Source organism: Coregonus clupeaformis, unplaced genomic scaffold, assembly GCF_020615455.1.
Source record: "Coregonus clupeaformis isolate EN_2021a unplaced genomic scaffold, ASM2061545v1 scaf0630, whole genome shotgun sequence".
Taxonomy (NCBI): Eukaryota; Metazoa; Chordata; class Actinopteri; order Salmoniformes; family Salmonidae; genus Coregonus; species Coregonus clupeaformis.
The window spans coordinates 159,184-180,000 of NW_025534085.1; the positions used below are offsets into that span (position 1 = coordinate 159,184).

The 20,817-nt window shown below is 44.8% G+C and overlaps 2 protein-coding genes across 3 annotated transcripts in view; one reads left to right on the forward strand and one right to left on the reverse strand.

Moving 5' to 3' along the window:
• Positions 1-12,412: 12,412 nt before the first annotated feature.
• LOC123485250 (deleted in malignant brain tumors 1 protein-like) overlaps positions 12,413-20,817 on the forward strand; it is a gene marked incomplete at its 5' end in the record, with an annotated part of 39,110 nt that continues 30,705 nt past the window's right edge. The window contains 6 exons of the mRNA XM_045216183.1: positions 12,413-12,431; positions 12,720-13,025; positions 13,151-13,429; positions 13,892-14,212; positions 14,316-14,404; positions 14,996-15,172. Coding sequence (XP_045072118.1) covers positions 12,413-12,431; positions 12,720-13,025; positions 13,151-13,429; positions 13,892-14,212; positions 14,316-14,404; positions 14,996-15,136 — 1,155 coding nt within the window. The remainder of the gene's footprint in view (positions 12,432-12,719; positions 13,026-13,150; positions 13,430-13,891; positions 14,213-14,315; positions 14,405-14,995; positions 15,173-20,817) is intronic.
• LOC123485249 (cysteine-rich protein 1-like) overlaps positions 17,465-20,817 on the reverse strand; it is a 4,000-nt gene continuing 647 nt past the window's right edge. Inside the window, exons 2-4 of one of the 2 annotated variants that reach the window (XM_045216182.1) lie at positions 19,293-19,387; positions 18,445-18,499; positions 17,465-18,031 (exon numbers count right to left, since the gene is read on the reverse strand). In XM_045216182.1, coding sequence (XP_045072117.1) covers positions 17,970-18,031; positions 18,445-18,499; positions 19,293-19,387 — 212 coding nt within the window. In that variant the 3' untranslated portion in view covers positions 17,465-17,969. Of the gene's footprint in view, positions 18,035-18,444; positions 18,500-19,292; positions 19,388-20,817 lie in introns of both variants that reach the window. The other variant, XM_045216181.1, reaches the window with a different exon arrangement.

Genomic DNA, 20,817 nt, shown 5'->3' on the forward strand with positions numbered 1-20,817 from the left:
AGCTGTATTTCTACACACCCCATTTAGCCATACCATATGTTTATTTGTATTTCTACACACCCCATTTAGCCATACCCTAGGTTTAGTTGTATTTCTACACACCCCATTTAGCCACACACTAGGTTTAGCTATATTTCTACACACCCCATTTAGCCATACCCTAGGTTTAGTTGTATTTCTACACACCCCATTTAGCCACACACTAGGTTTAGCTATATTTCTACACACCCCATTTAGCCATACCCTAGGTTTATTTGTATTTCTACACACCCCATTTAGCCATACACTAGGTTTAGTTGTATTTCTACACACCCCATTTAGCCATACCCTAGGTTTAGCTGTATTTCTACACACCCCATTTAGCCATACCCTAGGTTTAGCTGTATTTCTACACCCCCAAACTACTTCCTGCGGCTATGGGACAGAGGAGGAGGGGAGGGGAGATGGAGAGTGAGAGAGAAAAGGAGTAGAGAGAGGGAGATGTCAAAAGAGATAGGGCTGACAGACTAACACGCAGTCAACTGAATATCTTTTCATAACTGACTTCTCACCAGTTATGTCATCACAACCAGTAACCTTTTCCACTCTTCCACTCCTGGTACGGCTCAGCTTGACCTCTGACCTATGAAATGAATGATTTCAAAAACAGAAAAAAGCAAAGGTATTAAATTATATAAAAAACTCATCTGCAAAGAGAGGTTCACCTTTCCACGGAAGGGGAATGTGTGTACACATGGGTGTTGTTGCATCATACCAACTATAAGCCTATCTTCCCCATCACATCACGTGTGTTGTTGCACCATACCAACTATAAGCCTATCTTCTCCATCACATCACGTGTGTTGTTGCACCATACCAACTATAAGCCTATCTTCTCCATCACATCATGAAAGGTCATGTTGATGTTCATTTCTCCTCTCTTTTGCCCCTCCCCATCTCTCTCTCTCTCACTCTCTCTCTCAGTTCAATTCAAAGGGGTTTCATTGACATGGGAAGCATATGCTAACATTGACAAAGCAAGTGAAATAAACAATCACAAACAGTAAACTTTGAACACACAAAAGTTTCAAAAGAGAAAGTAATTTGAAATGTTAATAATTTAACTATATAAAAAAAACAAAAAATAAAAATGAGTGTATCAGTCCTGACCTGTATAGGCCGTCGGTCAATACACTGTAAATGAAATATAAACTAGCTGGCTCCACTAGGGCCCTCTCAGCCAGCTGGCTCCACTAGGCCCTCTCAGCCAGCTGGCTCCACTAGGATGCTCTCAGCCAGGTGGCTCCACTAGGGTCCTCTCAGCCAGGTGGCTCAATAGGGCCCTCTCAGCCAGGTGGCTCCACTAGGCCCTCTCAGCCAGCTGGCTCCACTAGGCCCTCTCAGCCAGCTGGCTCCACTAGGCCCTCTCAGCCAGGTTGCTCCACTAGGGCCCTCTCAGCCAGCTGGTGTTTGTAGGAGAGTGTGAGCTGTCTGTGCAAAAAGTAGAAGTACAAATGGCTGAGAATTTTGATAACTATATAAAAGAAAGATTAAAGTATTTTCACTGCCTGGAACATTAAGGAACATTAAGCCAATATTCTATAAGAGGTGAACTCAAGCAGTAGAAAGTTAGAGGTGATATTATATAACACACTATGTGAAACATTGCTGCAAGACAGATCAGTTTGCTGTGTTTAGCTGGGCTCAACCACTGATCCAAGATAAGTTGCTCAGAAGTTTATCTCACATCATGAGAGGGCCTAGTGGAGCCAGTGGGTTCGATCCCCGGGACCACCCATACACAAAAATGTATGCACGCATGACTGTAAGTCGCTTTGGATAAAAGCGTCTGCTAAATGGCATATTATTATTATTTTATCATTGAAGTAAGGAACTAATGAGATAGAAATCATATAGCCTAGCAGTATTTTCCACTCTTCAGTCCACTCTTCATGACAGTAGACTTGTATAGCTCAGTGGAGCCCCAGTTAGAGACAGATATGATACCGGCAGTGATATTGATGATCCTGTTCTGGAGCATATGTTTTGATATTGTAAGATATATGATCATTTGCAGGGTTAGTAAATAACATGCAACTGGATGCAGACAGTAAAAATCTGTCTTAAAGCAGGACAATGATGTAATCACCAGTAAATGTAATTTACTGTAGCATAACTGTCACGATCGTTGACGGAAGCGCACCAAGGCGCAGCGTGATAGGCGTACATACTTTATTTAGTACACACACGAACCAAAACAATAAACCAAACGATACGTGAAGTCCTAGGTCATAACACAAACCAAACGGAACAAGATCCCACAAAATAACAGTGCCAAACAGGCTGCCTAAGTATGGTCCCCAATCAGAGACAACAAGCTACAGCTGCCTCTGATTGGGAACCACCCTGGCCAACATAGATCTAAACGATCTAGAACACAAACATAGAAAACTAAACAATGAAACCTACACACCCTGGCTCAACATTAAAGAGTCCCCAGAGCCAGGGCGTGACAGTACTCCCCCCCAAAGGCGCGGACCAGGCACCGGTGGAACAGGCACGGGCCGTGCCGGACTGACGACGCGCACCACTTGCTTGGTGCGGGGAGCAGGAACGGGCCGGACCGGGCTGGCGACGCGCACCACTGGCTTGGTGCGGGGAGCAGGAACAGGCCGGACCGGGCTGGCGACGCGCACCACTGGCTTGGTGCGGGGAGCAGGAACAGGCCGGACCGGGCTGGCGACGCGCACCACAGGCTTGGTGCAAGGGACAGGAACAGGCCGGACCGGGCTGGCGACGCGCACCACAGGCTTGGTGTGAGGGACAGGAACAGACCGGGCTGGCGACGCGCACCACAGGCTTGGTGCGGGAAGCAGGAACAGGCCGGACCGGGCTGGCGACGCGCACCACAGGCTTGGTGCGAGGGACAGGAACAGGCCGGACCGGCTGGCGACGCGCACCACTGGCTTGGTGCGGGAGCAGGAACAGGCCGGACCGGGCTGGCGACGCGCACCACAGGCTTGGTGCGAGGGACAGGAACAGGCCGGACCGGGCTGGCGACGCGCACCACAGGCTTGGTGCGAGGCACAGGAACAGACCGGGCTGGCGACGCGAACCACAGGCTTGGTGCGTGAAGCAGGAACAGGCCGGACCGGGCTGGCGACGCGCACCACAAACTTGGTGCGAGGGACAGGAACAGGCCGGACCGGGCTGGCGACGCGCACCACTGGCTTGGTGCGGGAGCAGGAACAGGCCGGACCGGGCTGGCGACGCACACCACTGGCTTGGTGCGGGGAGCAGGAACAGGCCGGACCGGGCTGACGACGCACACCACTGGCTTGGTGCGGGGAGCAGGAACAGGCCGGACCGGGCAGGCGACGCGCACCACATGCCCACCTTAGCACGACCACATTTTTTTGTGGTTGCCTATCGCGTGTCCGACGTCGGCACGGTTGGCGCCGTTTCTCCTCTCCTGCCTGTGCATTTACTTTTGCCCATGGCCCTCTGCCCGCGAATATGTCCTCCCAAGACCATCATTCGCCCACCTGGGACATCGCCAACTTCTCCTGTTTGGCACGCTGCTTGGTCCTCTGGTGGTGGGATCTTCTGTCACGATCGTTGACGGAAGCGGACCAAGGCGCAGCTTGATAGGCGTACATACTTTATTTAGTACACACACGAACCAAAACAATAAACCAAACGATACGTGAAGTCCTAGGTCATAACACAAACCAAACGGAACAAGATCCCACAAAATAACAGTGCCAAACAGGCTGCCTAAGTATGGTCCCCAATCAGAGACAACGAGCTACAGCTGCCTCTGATTGGGAACCACCCTGGCCAACATAGATCTAAACGATCTAGAACACAAACATAGAAAACTAAACAATAATATGAAACCTACACACCCTGGCTCAACATTAAAAGAGTCCCCAGAGCCAGGGCGTGACAATAACTGTCCATCTGGGGACAGGCACTAATGTCATTTAAGGTGTGATGGTGTATGTGATGTTGTATATTCAGTATGTCAATGATTGATTGTATCTGTCCCTATGGAAATGAATGAGAGTATATATTATGTATCTATTTAATATTCGTCTTATGTTTCTATGGCCTCCCGAGAGGCGCAGTGATCATAGGCACTGCATCGTAGTGGTAGAGGCGTCAGTGCAGACCCGGGTTCGATCCCAGGCTATATCACAACCGGCCGGGATTGGGAGTCCCATAGAGCGGCGCACAATTGGCCCAGCATCGTCCGGGTTAGGGGAGGGTTTGGCCTGGGTAGGCCATTATTGTAAATGTGAATTTGTTCTTAACTGACTTGCCTAGTTAAATAAAGGTTTATTAAAGGTTCAATCGAGCAAGGGGAAGGGGGTAGCTAGAGGTCTGTTACCCAAGTCAACTGAGTCACGCTCAACAAGCCTGATGCTATATGTCAGGAAGAGAGAGAGAGAGAGAGAGAGGGGGAGAGTGAGAGGAGGGGAGGGTAGTGGAGAGAGAGAAGAGGGGACAGAGGACGGGAGGGGAGATAGAGAGGGAGATGTCAAAGGGCTGCGAGAGATGAGCAGAGAGAGATGGGGCGGGAGGAGAGAGGAGGGAGGGGGAGGGAGGGGAGGGGGAGGGGAGATAGAGACCCCCTTTTGCCATACACTAGGTTTAGTTGTATTTCTACACACCCCATTTAGCAATACCCTAGGTTTAGCTGTATTTCTACACACCCCATTTAGCCATACACTAGGTTTAGCTGTATTTCAACACACCCCATTTAGCCATACCCTAGGTTTAGTTGTATTTCTTCACACCCCATTTAGCCATACCCTAGGTTTAGTTGTATTTCTGCACACCCCATTTAGCCATACCCTAGGTTTAGCTGTATTTCTACAAACCCCATTTAGCCATACCCTAAGTTTAGCTGTATTTCTACACCCCCAAACTACTTCCTGTGGCTATGGGACAGAGGAGGAGGGGAGGGGAGATGGAGAGTGAGAGAGAAGAGGAGGAGAGAGAGGGAGATGTCAAAAGAGATAGGGCTGACAGACTAACACGCAGTCAACTGAATATCTTTTCATAACTGACTTCTCACCAGTGATGTCATCACAACCAGTAACCTTTTCCACTCTTCCACTCTGGTACGGCTCAGCTTGACCTCTGACCTATGAAATGAATGATTTCAAAAACAGACAAAAGCAAAGGTATTAAATTATATATAAACTCATCTGCAAAGAGAGGTTCACCTTTCCACGGAAGGGGAATGTGTGTACACATGGGTGTTATTGCATCATACCAACTATAAGCCTATCGTCCCCATCACATCACGTGTGTTGTTGCACCACACCAACTTTAAGCCTATCTTCTCTATCACATCATGAAAGGTCATGTTGATGTTCATTTCTCCTCTCTTTTGCCCCTCCCCCTCTCTCTCTCTCTCTCACTCTCTCTCTCAGTTCAATTCAAAGGGGTTTCATTGACATGGGAAACATATGTTAACATTGACAAAGCAAATGAAATAAACAATCACAAACAGTAAACTTTAAACACACAAAAGTTTCAAAAGAGAAAGTCATTTGAAATGTTAATAACTTAACTATATAAAAAAAATTAAAAAAAAAATTGACCTGACCTGACCTGTATAGGCCGTCGGTCAATACACTGTAAATGAAATATAAACTAGCTGGCTCCACTAGGGTGCTCTCAGCCAGGTGGCTACACTAGGGTCCTCTCAGCCAGGTTGCTCCACTAGGACCTTCTCAGCCAGGTGGCTCCACTAGGGCCCTCTCAGCCAGGTGGCTCCACTAGGGTCCTCTCAGCCAGGTGGCTCCACTAGGGCCCTCTCAGCCAGGTGGCTCCACTAGGGTCCTCTCAGCCAGCTGGTGTTTGTAGGAGAGTGTGAGCTGTCTGTGCAAAAAGTAGAAGTACAAATGGCAAGGGAAATGAAATAAACTGATAAATCTAGGCCTAGGTTTTATTTACTGTGGTGTTTGTTCTCCACTGGTTACCCTATTCTTATCACAACAGGTCACACATTTTGCTGCCATGATTGCACACTGCAGTATTTCACCTAACAGATACGGGAGCTTATCAATATTATATTTGTTTTCAAATTATTTGGGGGTCCTTGTAATCTGAGGGAAATATGTGTCTCTCATATCATCGTTTTTTTGGCAGGAGGTTATGAGGGGCAGCTCAGATTCCACCTCATTTTGTGGGCAGTGTGGCACATAGCCTGTCTTCTCTCTACCTATGGTGATTTTCGGGATGTGGAAGGCAGACATACAGGCGGATGAAGTAGATTGAGATGCAGCCCATGCAAAAAAACTAATCTCTATCTTAAACAGTGTCACGCTCTGGCTCCGGGACTCTGTATATTGAGCCAGGGTGTGTTCATTATTTGGGTGTATTTCTATGTTTGTATTTCTGTTGGGTTCATTTCTATGTTTGGTCAATGACTCCCAATCGGAGGTAACGAGTGTCAGCTGTCGGCTCGTTATCTCTGATTGGGAGCCATATTTAATCTGTATGTTTTCCTGTGGGTGTTGTGGGTTTTTGTTCCGTTTCGGTATGTTTAACCGTTGGACTTCACGAGTCGTGTTTTGGTTTGTTCGTTACTTTAATTAAAATAAAGTCATGTTTGTATCACACGCTGCGCCTTGGTCCGCTTCCTGTAACGACGATCGTGACAGAAAAACCCACCAAGATGGGACCAAGCAGCGTGTCCAGGAGCCATCGCCGGGGAGATCCCTCACAGATCTCCTTCGCCTCCTGGACTGGGTCAAGCCGAGTGAGGAAGAGAGGGGCTTGACATTATGGCAGAAGGGCGAGAAGCTGGCGAGGGACATGGAGACCTGGGCCACGGGTAGGGGAGAGACGCCCGAAAATTTTTTAGGGGGGCTCACGACGGCGGACCAGCAGGAGGCCGCGATAGAGCGGTCCAGTGGGTTGCCGGAGAAGGCCGCCGGGTTACGGGGGCCACTGGTCGAAGAGGGGATGGAGGAAGTAGAGGCACGGCGAGAGGTACTGGCGTGTGTTGCCAGTCCGGTCCGGCCCGTTCCAGATCCCGGTGTAGGGCCAGTGGTGTGTGTCCCCAGTACAGTCCGGCCCATCCAAGCTTCCCGCACCAAGCCAGTGGTGTGCGTCGTCAGTCCAGTCCGGCCCATTCCTGCTCCCCGCATCAAGTCTGTGGTACGTCTCGTCAGCCCGGCTCTGCCCGTTCCTGCTCTCCGCACCAGGTCTGTGGTGCGCGTCGCCAGCCCAGTCCGGCCCATTCCTGCTCCCCGCATCAAGTCTGTGGTGCGTCTCGTCAGCCCGGCTCTGCCCGTTTCTGCTCTCCGCACCAGGTCTGTGGTGCGCGTCGCCAGCCCGGCTCGTCCCGTTCCTGCTCCCCGCACCAAGTCAGGGGTGCGCTTCGACAGCCCGGCTCGGTCCGCTCCTGCTCCCCACACCAAGCCAGTGGGGTGCGGCGTCAGTCCGGCACGGCCCGTGCCTGTTCTCCGCACCAAGTCTGTGGTGCGTTTCGTCAGCCCTGTCCGGCCCGTTCCTGCTCTCCGCACCAGGTCTGTGGTGCGCGTCGCCAGCCCAGTTCGGCCCATCCAAGCTCCCCGCACCAGGTCAGTGGTGCGCGTCGTCAGCCCGGTCCGGCCCGTTCCTCCTCCACACATCAGGCCAGGGGCGCGTGTCGTCAGTCCGGCTCCGGCCAACGGGGCTAGACAGGACCAGGGGTACTTTGGGGGGTTGGAGAGGAGGTGGGGATCAAGGACGGAGCCAGAGCCACCGCCGAGGAGGTATGCCCACCCAGCCCTCCCTTGTTTAGCCCATATTGAGGCGCGGTCGCAGTCCGCGCCTTTAGGGGGGGTACTGTCACGCTCTGGCTCCGGGACTCTGTATATTGAGCCAGGGTGTGTTCATTATTTGGGTGTATTTCTATGTTTGTATTTCTGTTGGGTTCATTTCTATGTTTGGTCAATGACTCCCAATCGGAGGTAACGAGTGTCAGCTGTCGGCTCGTTATCTCTGATTGGGAGCCATATTTAATCTGTATGTTTTCCTGTGGGTTTTTGTTCCGTTTCGGTATGTTTAACCGTTGGACTTCACGAGTCGTGTTTTGGTTTGTTCGTTACTTTAATTAAAATAAAGTCATGTTTGTATCACACGCTGCGCCTTGGTCCGCTTCCTGTAAGGACGATCGTGACAAACAGACGTATTTTGATTGGGATGTATTGTATTATATTGGAAGATATTATAGGAATGATGGTATTTGTATAACATTTCCCGTGGAATAACCAACTATTCTTCAAAGAATACCCACCAATACAGCGCTATGTGTACGCTTAGAGGTTAGCTGGTTTCTGCATTACAGTTTCAACAAGTATTCATCCCACTGACAGACTTATGAGCTGTTGTGACTGCAACTAAGCATATATGCAAGGTCATTTTGATTGTGTACACGGTCATACCTAGTTATAACCAGGCGAGTACGTAAGGTTCTTCATTTCTGCAGGTGATCTGTTTATCTGGTCTAAATCACTGATACAGGTCTCCCTGGATTCAAATAAATACTTTTTTAGATTTGCCATAGAATAACTACCTTTCGGAGAATACCCACCAATACAGCTGTCTGTATGTGAGTTCTATATTGCAGTTCTATCAACTATTTATACTGTTGGCAGACTTTTTAATGAAGGTCCTATCAAATTACTATAGGAGGAATCAGATGCTTTTCTTTGGAGTCAGAATGATCCCAAAGGACTTGATTTTGTAAAAAAAAATTATGATGATATCAGTTGACTGACTAATAAATGAAAAATTTGAAGAATTTAATAAACCAACTTTGGGCTATGATTTATACAAAATATGGATCTAGATGCAATTCGTTAACTTCAGTAGCGGTGTGTGGGTAAATTTACTGGGGGGGAAAGCCATAATTCAACCAGATCAGTTGTGATCATTTCATTGTCTGGTCTATAAACCGTTAGTCGGGGTATCAGCTTACTGTTGAGTTAGAATAATAGATTACACAAGGTGCCATTTAGACATTTGTGCTTCAGCAGTCACTCAATTAGCCCATGTCAGCAACATTTTATTAGATTGGTAAATTAGTCTTGTAGTAAGAATGGTCGGATTACCGACCGGGTTGGGGCCCATTGATTATCAGTTAGCATATTACAAAAGGCAAACATTTACCTCCACACTTTTGGCAAAATGTGCAGCAAACTTGCTTCAGAACGGCAACATTTCTCTATGCCCCATGGCAAAACGTTCAGAATTGCAGGAAATTAACTTTAAAACGTACATTATTTTCAGAAAAATAACTTTTAAGTGGCACTGTCCCAACAATGATACTCTCTGCTGGTGCCAATAAGATAGGCCTTACTGTTGTTCGCTCAATTAAGTTGAGAATTTTGATAACTATATAAAAGAAAGATTAAAGTATTTTCATTGCCTTCTCTTTACAGCAATAGACATTTGCTTTCCAAATTATGTTTTCCCGCGATTGTATTTGGAAATATTGCGATATGCCTGGCTGGGCCTCTGCTTTTCACTGACAGTCTCAACTCAACAATTATCTGTCGATATTACGCACGCTGCCTTTCCTTCTGACAGTAGGCAATGAGATTTAAAACAATCCACAACATATATATATTTTAAAGAAGCTAATGAATGATCCTCTGTGGCCAAATCATGCTTTAGTACCCTATTTTGAATGCTTTTATTTATTTCTGTATAGACAGGAGTAGGCTAATCAGGCTACATATTTTTATTTTATTTATTTCTGGGTAAGTGCCAGGACCATTCACAGTTTAGCTCAACGCTGATTGGCTTTTATTATTATTTTTTATTATCAAGGGAGGCTAAATGTTCGCTGGCTTCCCTTGCATTCAATGCTACAGGGCGGCAGCAGTGTCATACTCTTTTTAACCAGATAGCATCAGATAGAATGGCCTCCACATACAGAGACAGAGGGGCACCGTTTCACTCGCTCAGATGCTTTCTCCGGTGAGGTACATTCAGCCTCTTGCTAATCGAAGGAAAATGATAAAACACAGAGAGATGAAAGATACATTATTTTATATGTTTTTTTCTTGGTCATTTTTGGGGGAAGCCTGGCTTCCTTTGGCAACCATGAATACACGCCACTGCGGAGGTTAGGATATATAATGTAGCAGGTTAGGATAATTAACGTGGGAGGTTAGGATAACTAATGTAGCAGGTTAGGATAATTAATGTGGGAGGTTAGGATAACTAATGTAGCAGGTTAGGATAATTAATGTGGGAGGTTAGGATAACTAACCTAGCAGGTTAGGATAATTAGTGTAGCAGGTTAGGATAATTAACGTGGCAGGTTAGGATAATTAACTTAGCAGGTTAGGAGAATTAACGTGGCAGGATAGGATCATTAACGTGGCAGGATAAGAGAACTAACGTAGCGGGTTAGGATAATTAACGTAGCCAATTAGGAGAATTAAGGTAATGTGCGTGTGGTGAGTTTTTGCCATATCAATCAGGAAAGAAATAGGAGTACTGCAAATCTAGGATCAGTTTCCCATTGTCCATGTAATGTTATTCATTATGATCTAAAATACTATATAAAAATGAATACAGGCCTGGATAGATATGAATGGAATCATTACCTTGATAAAGGATTGTTTTCCACCGTAGGCCTGGTTCAGCAGTGTTAGTTCTGTAGTGCAACCCTGGCCCAGACTGGATGAACTCCGCCATCTAGTGGACATTTAACAGTATGACAGGAAGACAAAGTTACCCTATTCACTAGCAGTGTTTCCCAACCAGGGGTACTAGGACCCCTGCGGTTACTTGGACTATCCACAGGGGGTACTTGAGAAGACTCATGAGACCAGAGGGTTACTGGTATAATGTACATGAGAGGGTCCTCTGGGTAACTGAAAACGAAAAAGCCCATAAAGACTTCATAATTCATAAAGGTCATGTTACCTGACTGATATTATCTCATAGAACAAAACATAAAGGCTTCATAATTCATAAAGGTAATGTTACCTGACTGATATTATCTCATAGAACAAAACGTATAAGATCTACTAAGCCTGTGTTCACCTCAGACCTTATTTTCAGAGTTTATCCCAAAACCCTAGTCTTTCCCCATTCATTTAGGCTACAAGCTGGCGAGCTCTATACAGTGCACACTACTTTATGGCACCCTTTCAAACTCATGGGGAGAATCTCAATTGCACACTCCTCGCCTCATTCTCAAAACCCATTGGATGAGAAAGCCAGAGGTCCCGCCCCTCTGACCTTCTCCTCCAATGGGTTTAGAGGAGGTGAAGAGAGAGAACGTGAGGAGTAAACAATTGAGACCTGAGTCAAGCTCAACAGGCCTGATGCTATATGTCAGGAAGAGAGAGAGAGGACAGAAAGGAGGGGGTGGGGAGGGCAGAGGAGAGAGTGGTGGAGAGAGGATGGAGGGGGCAGAGGAGGGGAGGGAGATAGAGAGGGAGAGAGAAGGGAGAGGAGAGAGAGGGAGATTTCAAAAGAGATAGGGCTGACAGATTAACATGCAGTCAGCTGAATATCTTTTCATCACTGAATTCTCACCAGTGATGTCATCATAACCAGTAACCTTTTCTACTCTTCCACTCAGCTTGACCCTGACCTCTGAAACAACAGACAAAAAAATGTAATAAATTAGATATAAACTCATCTGGAAAGAGTGTTACACATTTCCATCTATAGTGTATGTACACATGGGTGTTGTTGCATCATACCAACAATTAGCCTATCTTCCCCATCACATCATGAAAGGTCATGTTGATGTTCATTTAACCTCTGCCTCTTTCTCTCTCTCTCTCATCCTCTGACTCCTCTCTCTCTCTCTCTCTCTCTCTCTCTCTCTCTCTCTCTCTCTCTCTCTCTCTCTCTCTCTCTCTCTCTCTCTCTCTCTCTCTCTCTCTCCTCAGATATCCAGGCTCAAAGCATCAGTCCACCAGGTAGGTAGAGTATAAATCTACAATGATTATAGCAGTTCAATATTAGTCAACTTTATTATCCCACATGGAGAAATTCATGTGTCCATAAACACCATTCTAAAACCCAATAACAAGTACTGTTTTATGGAACTACTAATACTTGTCAACCACAAAGCATTACTGCTGTTAGAATAACAGAAGCCCTGTCATAATCTGTCCTCACCACTGTGTTTTCCTCTCTGCTGTTTACAGCTGAACGATCAGTCAGACTGGTGAATGGGACCACTTCCTGTTCTGGGACAGTGGAAGTCTTCTACAGAGGAGAGTGGTCAGGTCCATGTTATAGGTTGTGGAGCATGAGAGAGACTAAGGTTGTGTGTAGAGAGCTGGGCTGTGGGAATGTTGTAGCTGAATCTAGAGGACCTCTGGTTGAAGATGGAAGAGAAACACTATGGAGTAGTTGCCGTGGAGATGATCGTGGATTATATCATCATTATTATTACCTGATCTGTTCAGGTAAGACACTGGTAATATTGAGAGTTATTTGTAAATTCTACAATATTTGCATGTATCATGTTTTTTTTGCAAGACCAGCTGTTTATTTTCTATAAAGTGAAGTGAACTTATTCCTGTCTCCTGCCTGCATTATTCCTAACCCTGTCCTGAGTGACTAAGAACCCATTTCTACCTCTTACAGTATCAAACATAGCAAACTACAATCTTTTATCCAACATATTTGTGTTTAGTCCTTGACAGTGTCATCAACAAAACGGATTGAATGTTCAACCAACTGTTTTTCTCCAGAGTCTGTGCAGCTTGTGGATGGAGATGGTCTCTGCTCTGGGAGACTGGAGGTGAAGTCCAATCAGTCCTGGGCCTCAGTGTGTGAAGCTGACTTTGACCAGCAGGATGCAGAGGTAGTCTGTGGGGAGCTTGGCTGTGGGGCTCCTGCAGCTCTACAGGGGGGGCTCTATGGAGAAGGTGAGGGTCAGACCTGGGATAAAGAGTTCCAGTGTAAAGGCAATGAGTCCCTTCTCCTGGACTGTGACACCTCAGACAGAAAAAACAACACCTGCCTACCTGGTAATGCTGTTGGACTCACCTGCTCAGGTAAGAAACAGTTTGTCACTCAATCAACATTGATTCTCACCTGGAGTGAAGAATATGAGAGGCAATATAGGTGTGTTTTAGTGAGAAAATAGTGAGATTACTGTCTCTCTCTCTTCTTTTCTCAGAGCCTGATGATGTGAGGCTGGTGGGAGGAGGCAGTCGCTGTGCTGGTGGAGTGGAGTGGTACGACCAGGGAGAGTGGAGGACTGTGGGAGCTGAAGACGGGAACAAGGAGGCTGTAGCTGCAGTAGTGTGTAGACAGCTGGGTTGTGGCTCCACTGTTTCAGTTCTACCTGGAAACACCACTAGAGGGTTTGGAGTTGAATGTTCTGGGTCTGAGCCTTCACTGAGGGAGTGTTGGAGAACACATGATCTCTTTCCTGTAGTCACAGTGATCTGCTCAGGTAATATCAAGATATTATAATTATATTCAACTGATTTCCTTCATTCATACAACTTCCTCTGCACCTCTCACAATGACTGTTTAGCTTGTAAGTCTGCTTTGCAAAACAGATCACTCAGTCAAGTAGGAATAAAATACAACTTAAATATCCCAGAATGCTTTTGTATTTGAACGTTATCTCAGTGAACGTCTCTACTCACTTCCACTGTCACATGTCATGTTATTGTCATATCTAAATGAGGAAAGAAAGTAGTTGAGAAGCTACGTTTTCTTTTTCTCTCCTCTTGTTCCAGATGTCCTGCTTCAGCCTGATATCAACATATGTTGTCTCAGTGACTGTAGGCCCACTACTCATGTTGCCCTGTGAGGGAGGGTGGCTAGCACTGTTACATGCTGATGTTATTGTCATATCTATAGGAAACTAATGGAAAGAGGTTTTTATTGTTCTCTTTTATTGTTACAGATCTCCTGGTCCAGCCTGATATCTTCCTGACTGACTCAATGGGAGGGATCTCCAGGGGCCACCAGGGGCCTGAAGTGTTTAGGGGCGACAACTTCACCATCACCTGCTCCACTCAGCCACAGTACCCAGGAGGCTCCTTCCTCCTCACGTTCACCGGCTCCAACAGAACCCAGACCCAGCCAGCTGTCAATCACTCTGCTGCCTTCCTCTTCCCTGCTGCAGATTACTCCCACCAAGGGAACTACAGCTGTGTTTATGACAATTATGTTTTCTCTCATAACTTCTCCTCTGAGAGTGAGCTCCTCAACCTCACCGTCACAGGTAACTGAACATGAACCAGACTTATAACTTTGTCATTGACAGATTTCCCACAGATCTATGTGATGATGACCAGTCCCCTCATCAAAGGTGTTTCTGTTTGCAGCCTCTCCTCTGCCAGCCTTCATCATCAGACACGTTGTAGTGCTGCTGATCCTACTGACAGCCATCACCACCATCTACCTGTACTACAAGGTAAAGACATTTACTCAGACGTTACAAGTCATTTAAATGTTTGTGTCTTTGAGCAGGGTTCAGATTCTACATTGGTCTATATCTGTGTTTAAGGTGTGTGATTAACCAGATGAGAATGAGAGGCGCGCAGAGAATGAGACACAGAGACACACACACACACACAGAGAGAACGAGAGACGTGCGCGCACAGAGAACGAGAGACGTGCGCGCACAGAGAACGAGAGGCAGACACACAGAGAGAGAGAACGAGAGACCGGGATTTTAATAATAGCTGAAAAGTTCAGAATTAGTTTATCTTTCTAGAACCTTGGAAGACATCTAAAAAGAGTGACAGCAAACACCATGATTCCTTTTAGTTAGTTTCTTTGCAACCATGGTAACATGGGGTTTTGGTAACATGGGGTTTTAATTATTTTAAGAGAGTAACTCAATTACGTCTGTTTTGTGTTCGAGAATGTATTGCTGCTTTTAGCTTTTGTCTTCATGTCTTTATCTTATTTACTGTTTCTCTTAGATTCTTTATCTTGAAGTGTTTCCATTATTAGTCCATGACTGACTCACTCACTCACTCTTGGTGCTGTGTCTCCCTAGACCACCAGGAGGCAGAAGAGAGTGAACAGGGTGAGCACCGTGGATCTTTATGTTGATGCCAATGCCATGGAGATGGTCTCTCTGAGCTCCAGAGCTGAAGCTGGACCGGGAGAGGAGAGAGCAGCCCAGGGGACTGAGTAGGAGTAGAATGACGCTGACCCTACATGCTGATCTTAGGTTAGTTTTGTGTTTTGAACTCGATGGTCAGCAGTGGACTGGTGTTTAAAATGTGGTGACAAACCTTAAGTGGTTCTAATTTTAATAACATAAGTTAAGAATTAGTTTATCTTTTTATAACCTTGGAAGAAATCTAAAAGGAGTGATTGTAACCACTATTATTAATTTTTGTTTGTTTTGTACCACCATGGTACCATGGGGTTTTGGGTATCATGGGGTTTTGGTAACATGGGGTTTTGGGTAACATGGGGTTTTGGTAACATGGGGTTTTGGTAACATGGGGTTTTGGGTAACATGGGATTTTGATTATTTTTAGAGAGTAGCTCAATTAGGTTTGTTTTGTGTTCCAGAATGTATTGCTGCTTTTAGCTTTTGTCTTTATGTCTTTATCTTATTTAGTGTTTCTCTTAGATTCTTTATCTTGAAGGGTTTCCATTATTAGTCCATGTATTATTATAATCATCTGTTCATTCTTTGTATTTTGAAACATTTTAATAAAGGGGTCATTTTAGTTTGTTGGGGTTTGTTTTGTTGCTGTTGTTTACCTCTCATGATGTTATTGATTATACATTTTATGATATTGACTGATGTAGATTATTGTTATGTTGTTAGTAGTATAGAGATAATGATGTTATTCATTATAAATATTATGGTATTGATTATTATGTAGATTATTGTTATGATGTTTGTACTATATAGAGATATTTGTGTTATTCTCTTATGATCTGTGGGTTACAGAGAAAGTATAGTACTTAGTTCAGGTCTGATATACATTAAATTGTGAATATGCTGTGTGCAAATCAATCAATTAATCAAATTAAAGTAAATAAATATGGTAATATATATCAATGATCTCGAAGGTATTGTTGAGAAGTGTTTATTTCATATTTGTGATGTGAGTGCAGATTATGTTGATGTTATGTTATTTACCCTTTACAGATAAAGACCTGTTGCTCTCTAAACTGCCATGTAATCACTGAATGCTTTTAATAAACTCACAGGCTGTCAGTCTTGTGTGATTTCTCTCTTGGACAGACTACAACATACAGTATGAATTAACTGAGATCAGTCTTGTGTGATTTCTCTCTTAGACAGACTACAACATACAGTATGAATTAACTGAGATCAGTCTTGTGTGATTTCCAACCAAGTTTTTCACACATATGATAATGAGAGTAGATAGCTGGATGGAAGCAGTGTAGAAAAAGTAACCAACAGTCATACTTGAGTAAAAGAAAAGACACCTTAATAGAAAATGACTCAAGTAAAAGTGAAAGTCACCCAGTAAAACATTTGGTTTTAAATATACTTAATGATCAAGAAAAAAATTATATACATTATTTCATATTCCGTATATTAAGCAAACCAGGCAGGCAGCACATTCTTTGGGGAAGTGTGTTCCACTACTAACAGAGGAACAGGGGGAAGTGTGTTCCACTACTAAAAGAGGAACAGGGGGAAGTGTGTTCCACTACTAACAGAGGAACAGGGGGAAGTGTGTTCCACTACTAACAGAGGAACAGGGGGAAGTGTTCCACTACTAACAGAGGAACAGGGGGAAGTGTGTTCCACTACTAACAGAGGAACAGGGGGAAGTGTGTGTGTGTTTGTGTGCGTGTGTACCAGCTCTGTCTCACTCAAATGCCCATTCCAGCAGACTGTGCTCTCTCTCTCTCTCTCTCTCTCTCTCTCTCTCTCTCTCTCTCTCTCTCTCTCTCTCTCTCTCTCTCTCTCTCTCTCTCCTCTGCCCTCCCAACCTACTCCTCTCTCTCCTCCCTCTCTCTGTGCTCCTCTCTCTCTCAACTCCTCACTCTCTCTCTCTCTCTCTCTCTCTCTAATTTCAATTTCAATTTAAGGGCTTTATTGGCATGGAAAACATATGTTAACATTGCCAAAGCAAGTGAAGTAGATAGTAAACAAAAGTGAAATAAACAATAAATATTAACAGTAAACATTACACTCAGAAGTTCCAAAAGAATAAAGGCATTTCAAATGTCATATTATGTCTATATACAGTGTTGTAACAATGTGCAAATAGTTAAAGTACAAATGGGAAAATAAATAAACATAATATGGGTTGTATTTACAATGGTGTTTGTTCTTCACTGGTTGACCTTTTCTTGTGGCAACAGGTCACAAATCTTGCAGCTGTGATGGCACACTGTGGTTTTTCATTCTCTCTCTCTCTCTCTCTCTCTTTCGCTCTCTCTCTCTCTCACACACACACACACGCACATACACATACACACACTCCTTCTCTGGCTTTGGTTGATGACAGAGAAAGGGAGAGGTGCATAGCTACACTCCAATTCTGTAAGTTTGGGTGTGTGTGTTCAGAACTCTGGTGGTATTCTAGACATGATCTTGCTAGGGAGTGTCCACTCCAGTACATCTGTAGTATAAGGATGTGTTGAGGCCTAAAGGGACCCTGTGTTTAACTCACACACTGCAACAAGACGGCTGTAGGAGCTTTTGGTTTATTGAAGAACAACCGTTGTCTCCATTGAGCACAAAGTTGTGGTCCAGGTAGTTGTTTTATGATTGACTGAAAGAGGGGGACTTTCAGAGTGAGACTGATGTCTGTTGATTGGATAGTAGTTCATTAAATGTCAGGTTGGTTGTCTATTGGTTATTTCTTGGTTGGTCGAACATTGGTTGGTTGGTTGAATGTTGGGCCTAGATGTTTAGTCATTGGCTTGTTGGCTGAATGTCAGGTTGGTTGAACATAGACCATTGTTGATAGGCTGTTAGTTTTCATTAGGTTGTATTTTGGTTGTTTTGTTGGTTAGACTGGTTCCTACGAGGAGGAAGAGGAAGAGGAGGCTGAGCTGTGACAATATGACATCATTCTCCCCTTACCTGCTGAGAGAGAGAGAGAGAGAGAGAGAGAGAGAGAGAGAGAGAGAGAGAGAGAGAGAGAGAGAGAGAGAGAGAGAGAGAGAGAGAGAGAGAGAGAGAGAGGGAGAGAGAGAGAGAGAGAGAGAGAGAGAGAGAGAGAGAGAGAGAGAGAGAGAGAGAGAGAGAGAGAGAGAGAGAGAGAGAGAGAGAGAGAGAGAGAGAGAGAGAGAGAGAGAGAGAGAGAGAGAGAGAGAGAGAGAGAGAGAGCAGAGAGAGAGAGAGAGAGAGAGAGAGAGAGAGAGAGAGAGAGAGAGAGAGAGAGAGAGAGAGAGAGAGAGAGAGAGAGAGTGAGATACATGAGAGACTTACTGTATACACCATATTTATGGGAATAGGCTGCCATTTGGTACAGTACATCACCAGGGAGTAGCTACCTCTGGGACCGAACGTCTTCATGTAACAGTTAGTGCAGTAGGGCTTCTCATCATGCTGAAACACAATGCACAGAAAACATCTTAGTTCATGAGATACATAAATATACACAGATAGATAGATTGATAGATAGATAGATAGATAGATAGATAGATAGATAGATAGATAGATAGATAGATAGATAGATAGATAGATAGATAGATAGATAGATAGATAGATAGATAGATAGATAGATAGATAGATAGATAGATAGATAGATAGATAGATAGATAGATAGATAGATAGATAGATAGATAGATAGATAGATAGATAGATTGATAGATAGATAGATAGATAGATAGATAGATAGATAGATAGATAGATAGATAGATAGATAGATAGATAGATAGATAGATAGATAGATAGATAGATAGATAGATAGATAGATAGATAGATAGATAGATAGAGAGATAGATAGATAGAGATTCCCCCCTCCATCTCTCTCCCCTCCCCCTTCTCTCCCTGACTTACTCTCTCTCCCCCTTCCCTTCCTCCTCTCCCTCCTACATCTCCCCCTCCACGTTATACCTCCCTCCCTCTCTCCCTCCCTCCCTGTTGATACTATCTCCCTCCCTCCCTCCCTCCCTCCCTGCCTCCCTCCCTCCCTCCCTCCTCCCTCCCTCCCTCCCTCCCTCCCTCCCTCCCTCCCTCCCTCCCTCCTCCCTCTCCCTTCCTACCTCCCTCCCTCCCTCCCTCCCTCCCCCTGTCTTTGTACCTCAGCATGTTGTCCTGGGGTCAGCTGTCTATGACACTGTTGATACTACCTTTCCCCCTCTCCTCCCCTCCCTCCCCTCTCTCTCTCTCTCCATACCTCTGCATGTTGTCCTGGGGTCAACTGTCTCTGACACTGTTGACACTTCAGACACAGAGGGTGGTAGTCACGCCCCAACGACCTCTTCTTCTCACCTGGACCAATGGGGTTCAAGGATACCAAGGGTTAGAGGTCAAATGTCTGTCATGGACCAATGGGGTTAGAGGATAGCAGGGGTTAGAGGTCAAATGGTGTCTGCCATTCAGAGAGAGATCTGCACTGTGACTGGAGAGTTACCTGTTAGGTTCCTGTTAGAGTTGCTAAGCTAGCGGTAATTTACCAAAGTTACTGGAATGTTCTATGGTAACTTTGGAAATGTATACTTGAGTAACTTTTTTTTAAAGTATCTGTGTCCATATTGTCCATGCGTTTTCAAAAGAAAATAGCCTAATTAATGAAAAAAGCATCTAATCAACAATGGCATTATATTAAATTAATTCTGCAACTCTGACAACTATTTACTTTTTTCCCAACTGCCACCAGTTTGGCGCCAACACATTTACAACAAAGACATATTGACAGTCAAATAAATACAAGTGTGTAAATAAATATATATAAAGTTTGTTTCATGCTGAAACCCTCATATTAAACACCAATGCTATTTACTAAGTTCATGGTTTATATTAAGGATAATGTTTTACAGCTTTGTATTATACATATATATTTTAAACCATCTTATTTAATTATTGTATACATTTAACATATGATAAGGCCACACAGAGGACCAGAGATAAATACAGACTCATGTGATAAGGCCACACAGAGGACCAGAGATAATTACAGACTCATGTGATAAGGCCACACAGAGGGCCAGATATAATTACAGACTCATGTGATAAGGCCACACAGAGGGACAGAGATAATTACAGACTCATGTGATAAGGCCACACAGAGGGCCAGAGATAATTACAGACTCATGTGATAATCTGAAGTACCCAAAAAGACAACTAGATGTCATTTGATAAAATTCCCCCCAAAACGTAAATGTTACCAAAATTATGGTAGTTTACTGGTAAACATAGAAACTATCCAATAATATATCATTAATTTGCAACCCTACTTCCTATACCGGACACATGCAAATAATGCAAGTCCCTAAAGGAAAGGAAGCCATGTTAGTATTTGAACAAAGCCGGAATGTGAGACAACAGTCTGCTGCCTCATATCAACTGAGGACTTAAGACACAGGAAAGGAAAGGAGGCCAGGTGAATGGAAGCCAGGTTAGACTATTGGAACCCAGCCTCTGCAGGAAAGGAAGCCAGGTTAGACTATTGGAACCCAGCCTCTGAAGGAAAGGAAGCCAGGTTAGACTATTGGAACCCAGCCTCTGAAGGAAAGGAAGCCATGTTAGACTATTGGAACCCTGCCTCTGCAGGAAAGGAAGCCAGGTTAGACTATTGGAACCCAGCCTCTGAAGGAAAGGAAGCCAGGTTAGACTATTGGAACCCAGCCTTTGAAGGAAAGGAAGCCAGGTTAGACTATTGGAACCCAGCCTCTGAAGGAAAGGAAGCCAGGTTAGACTAT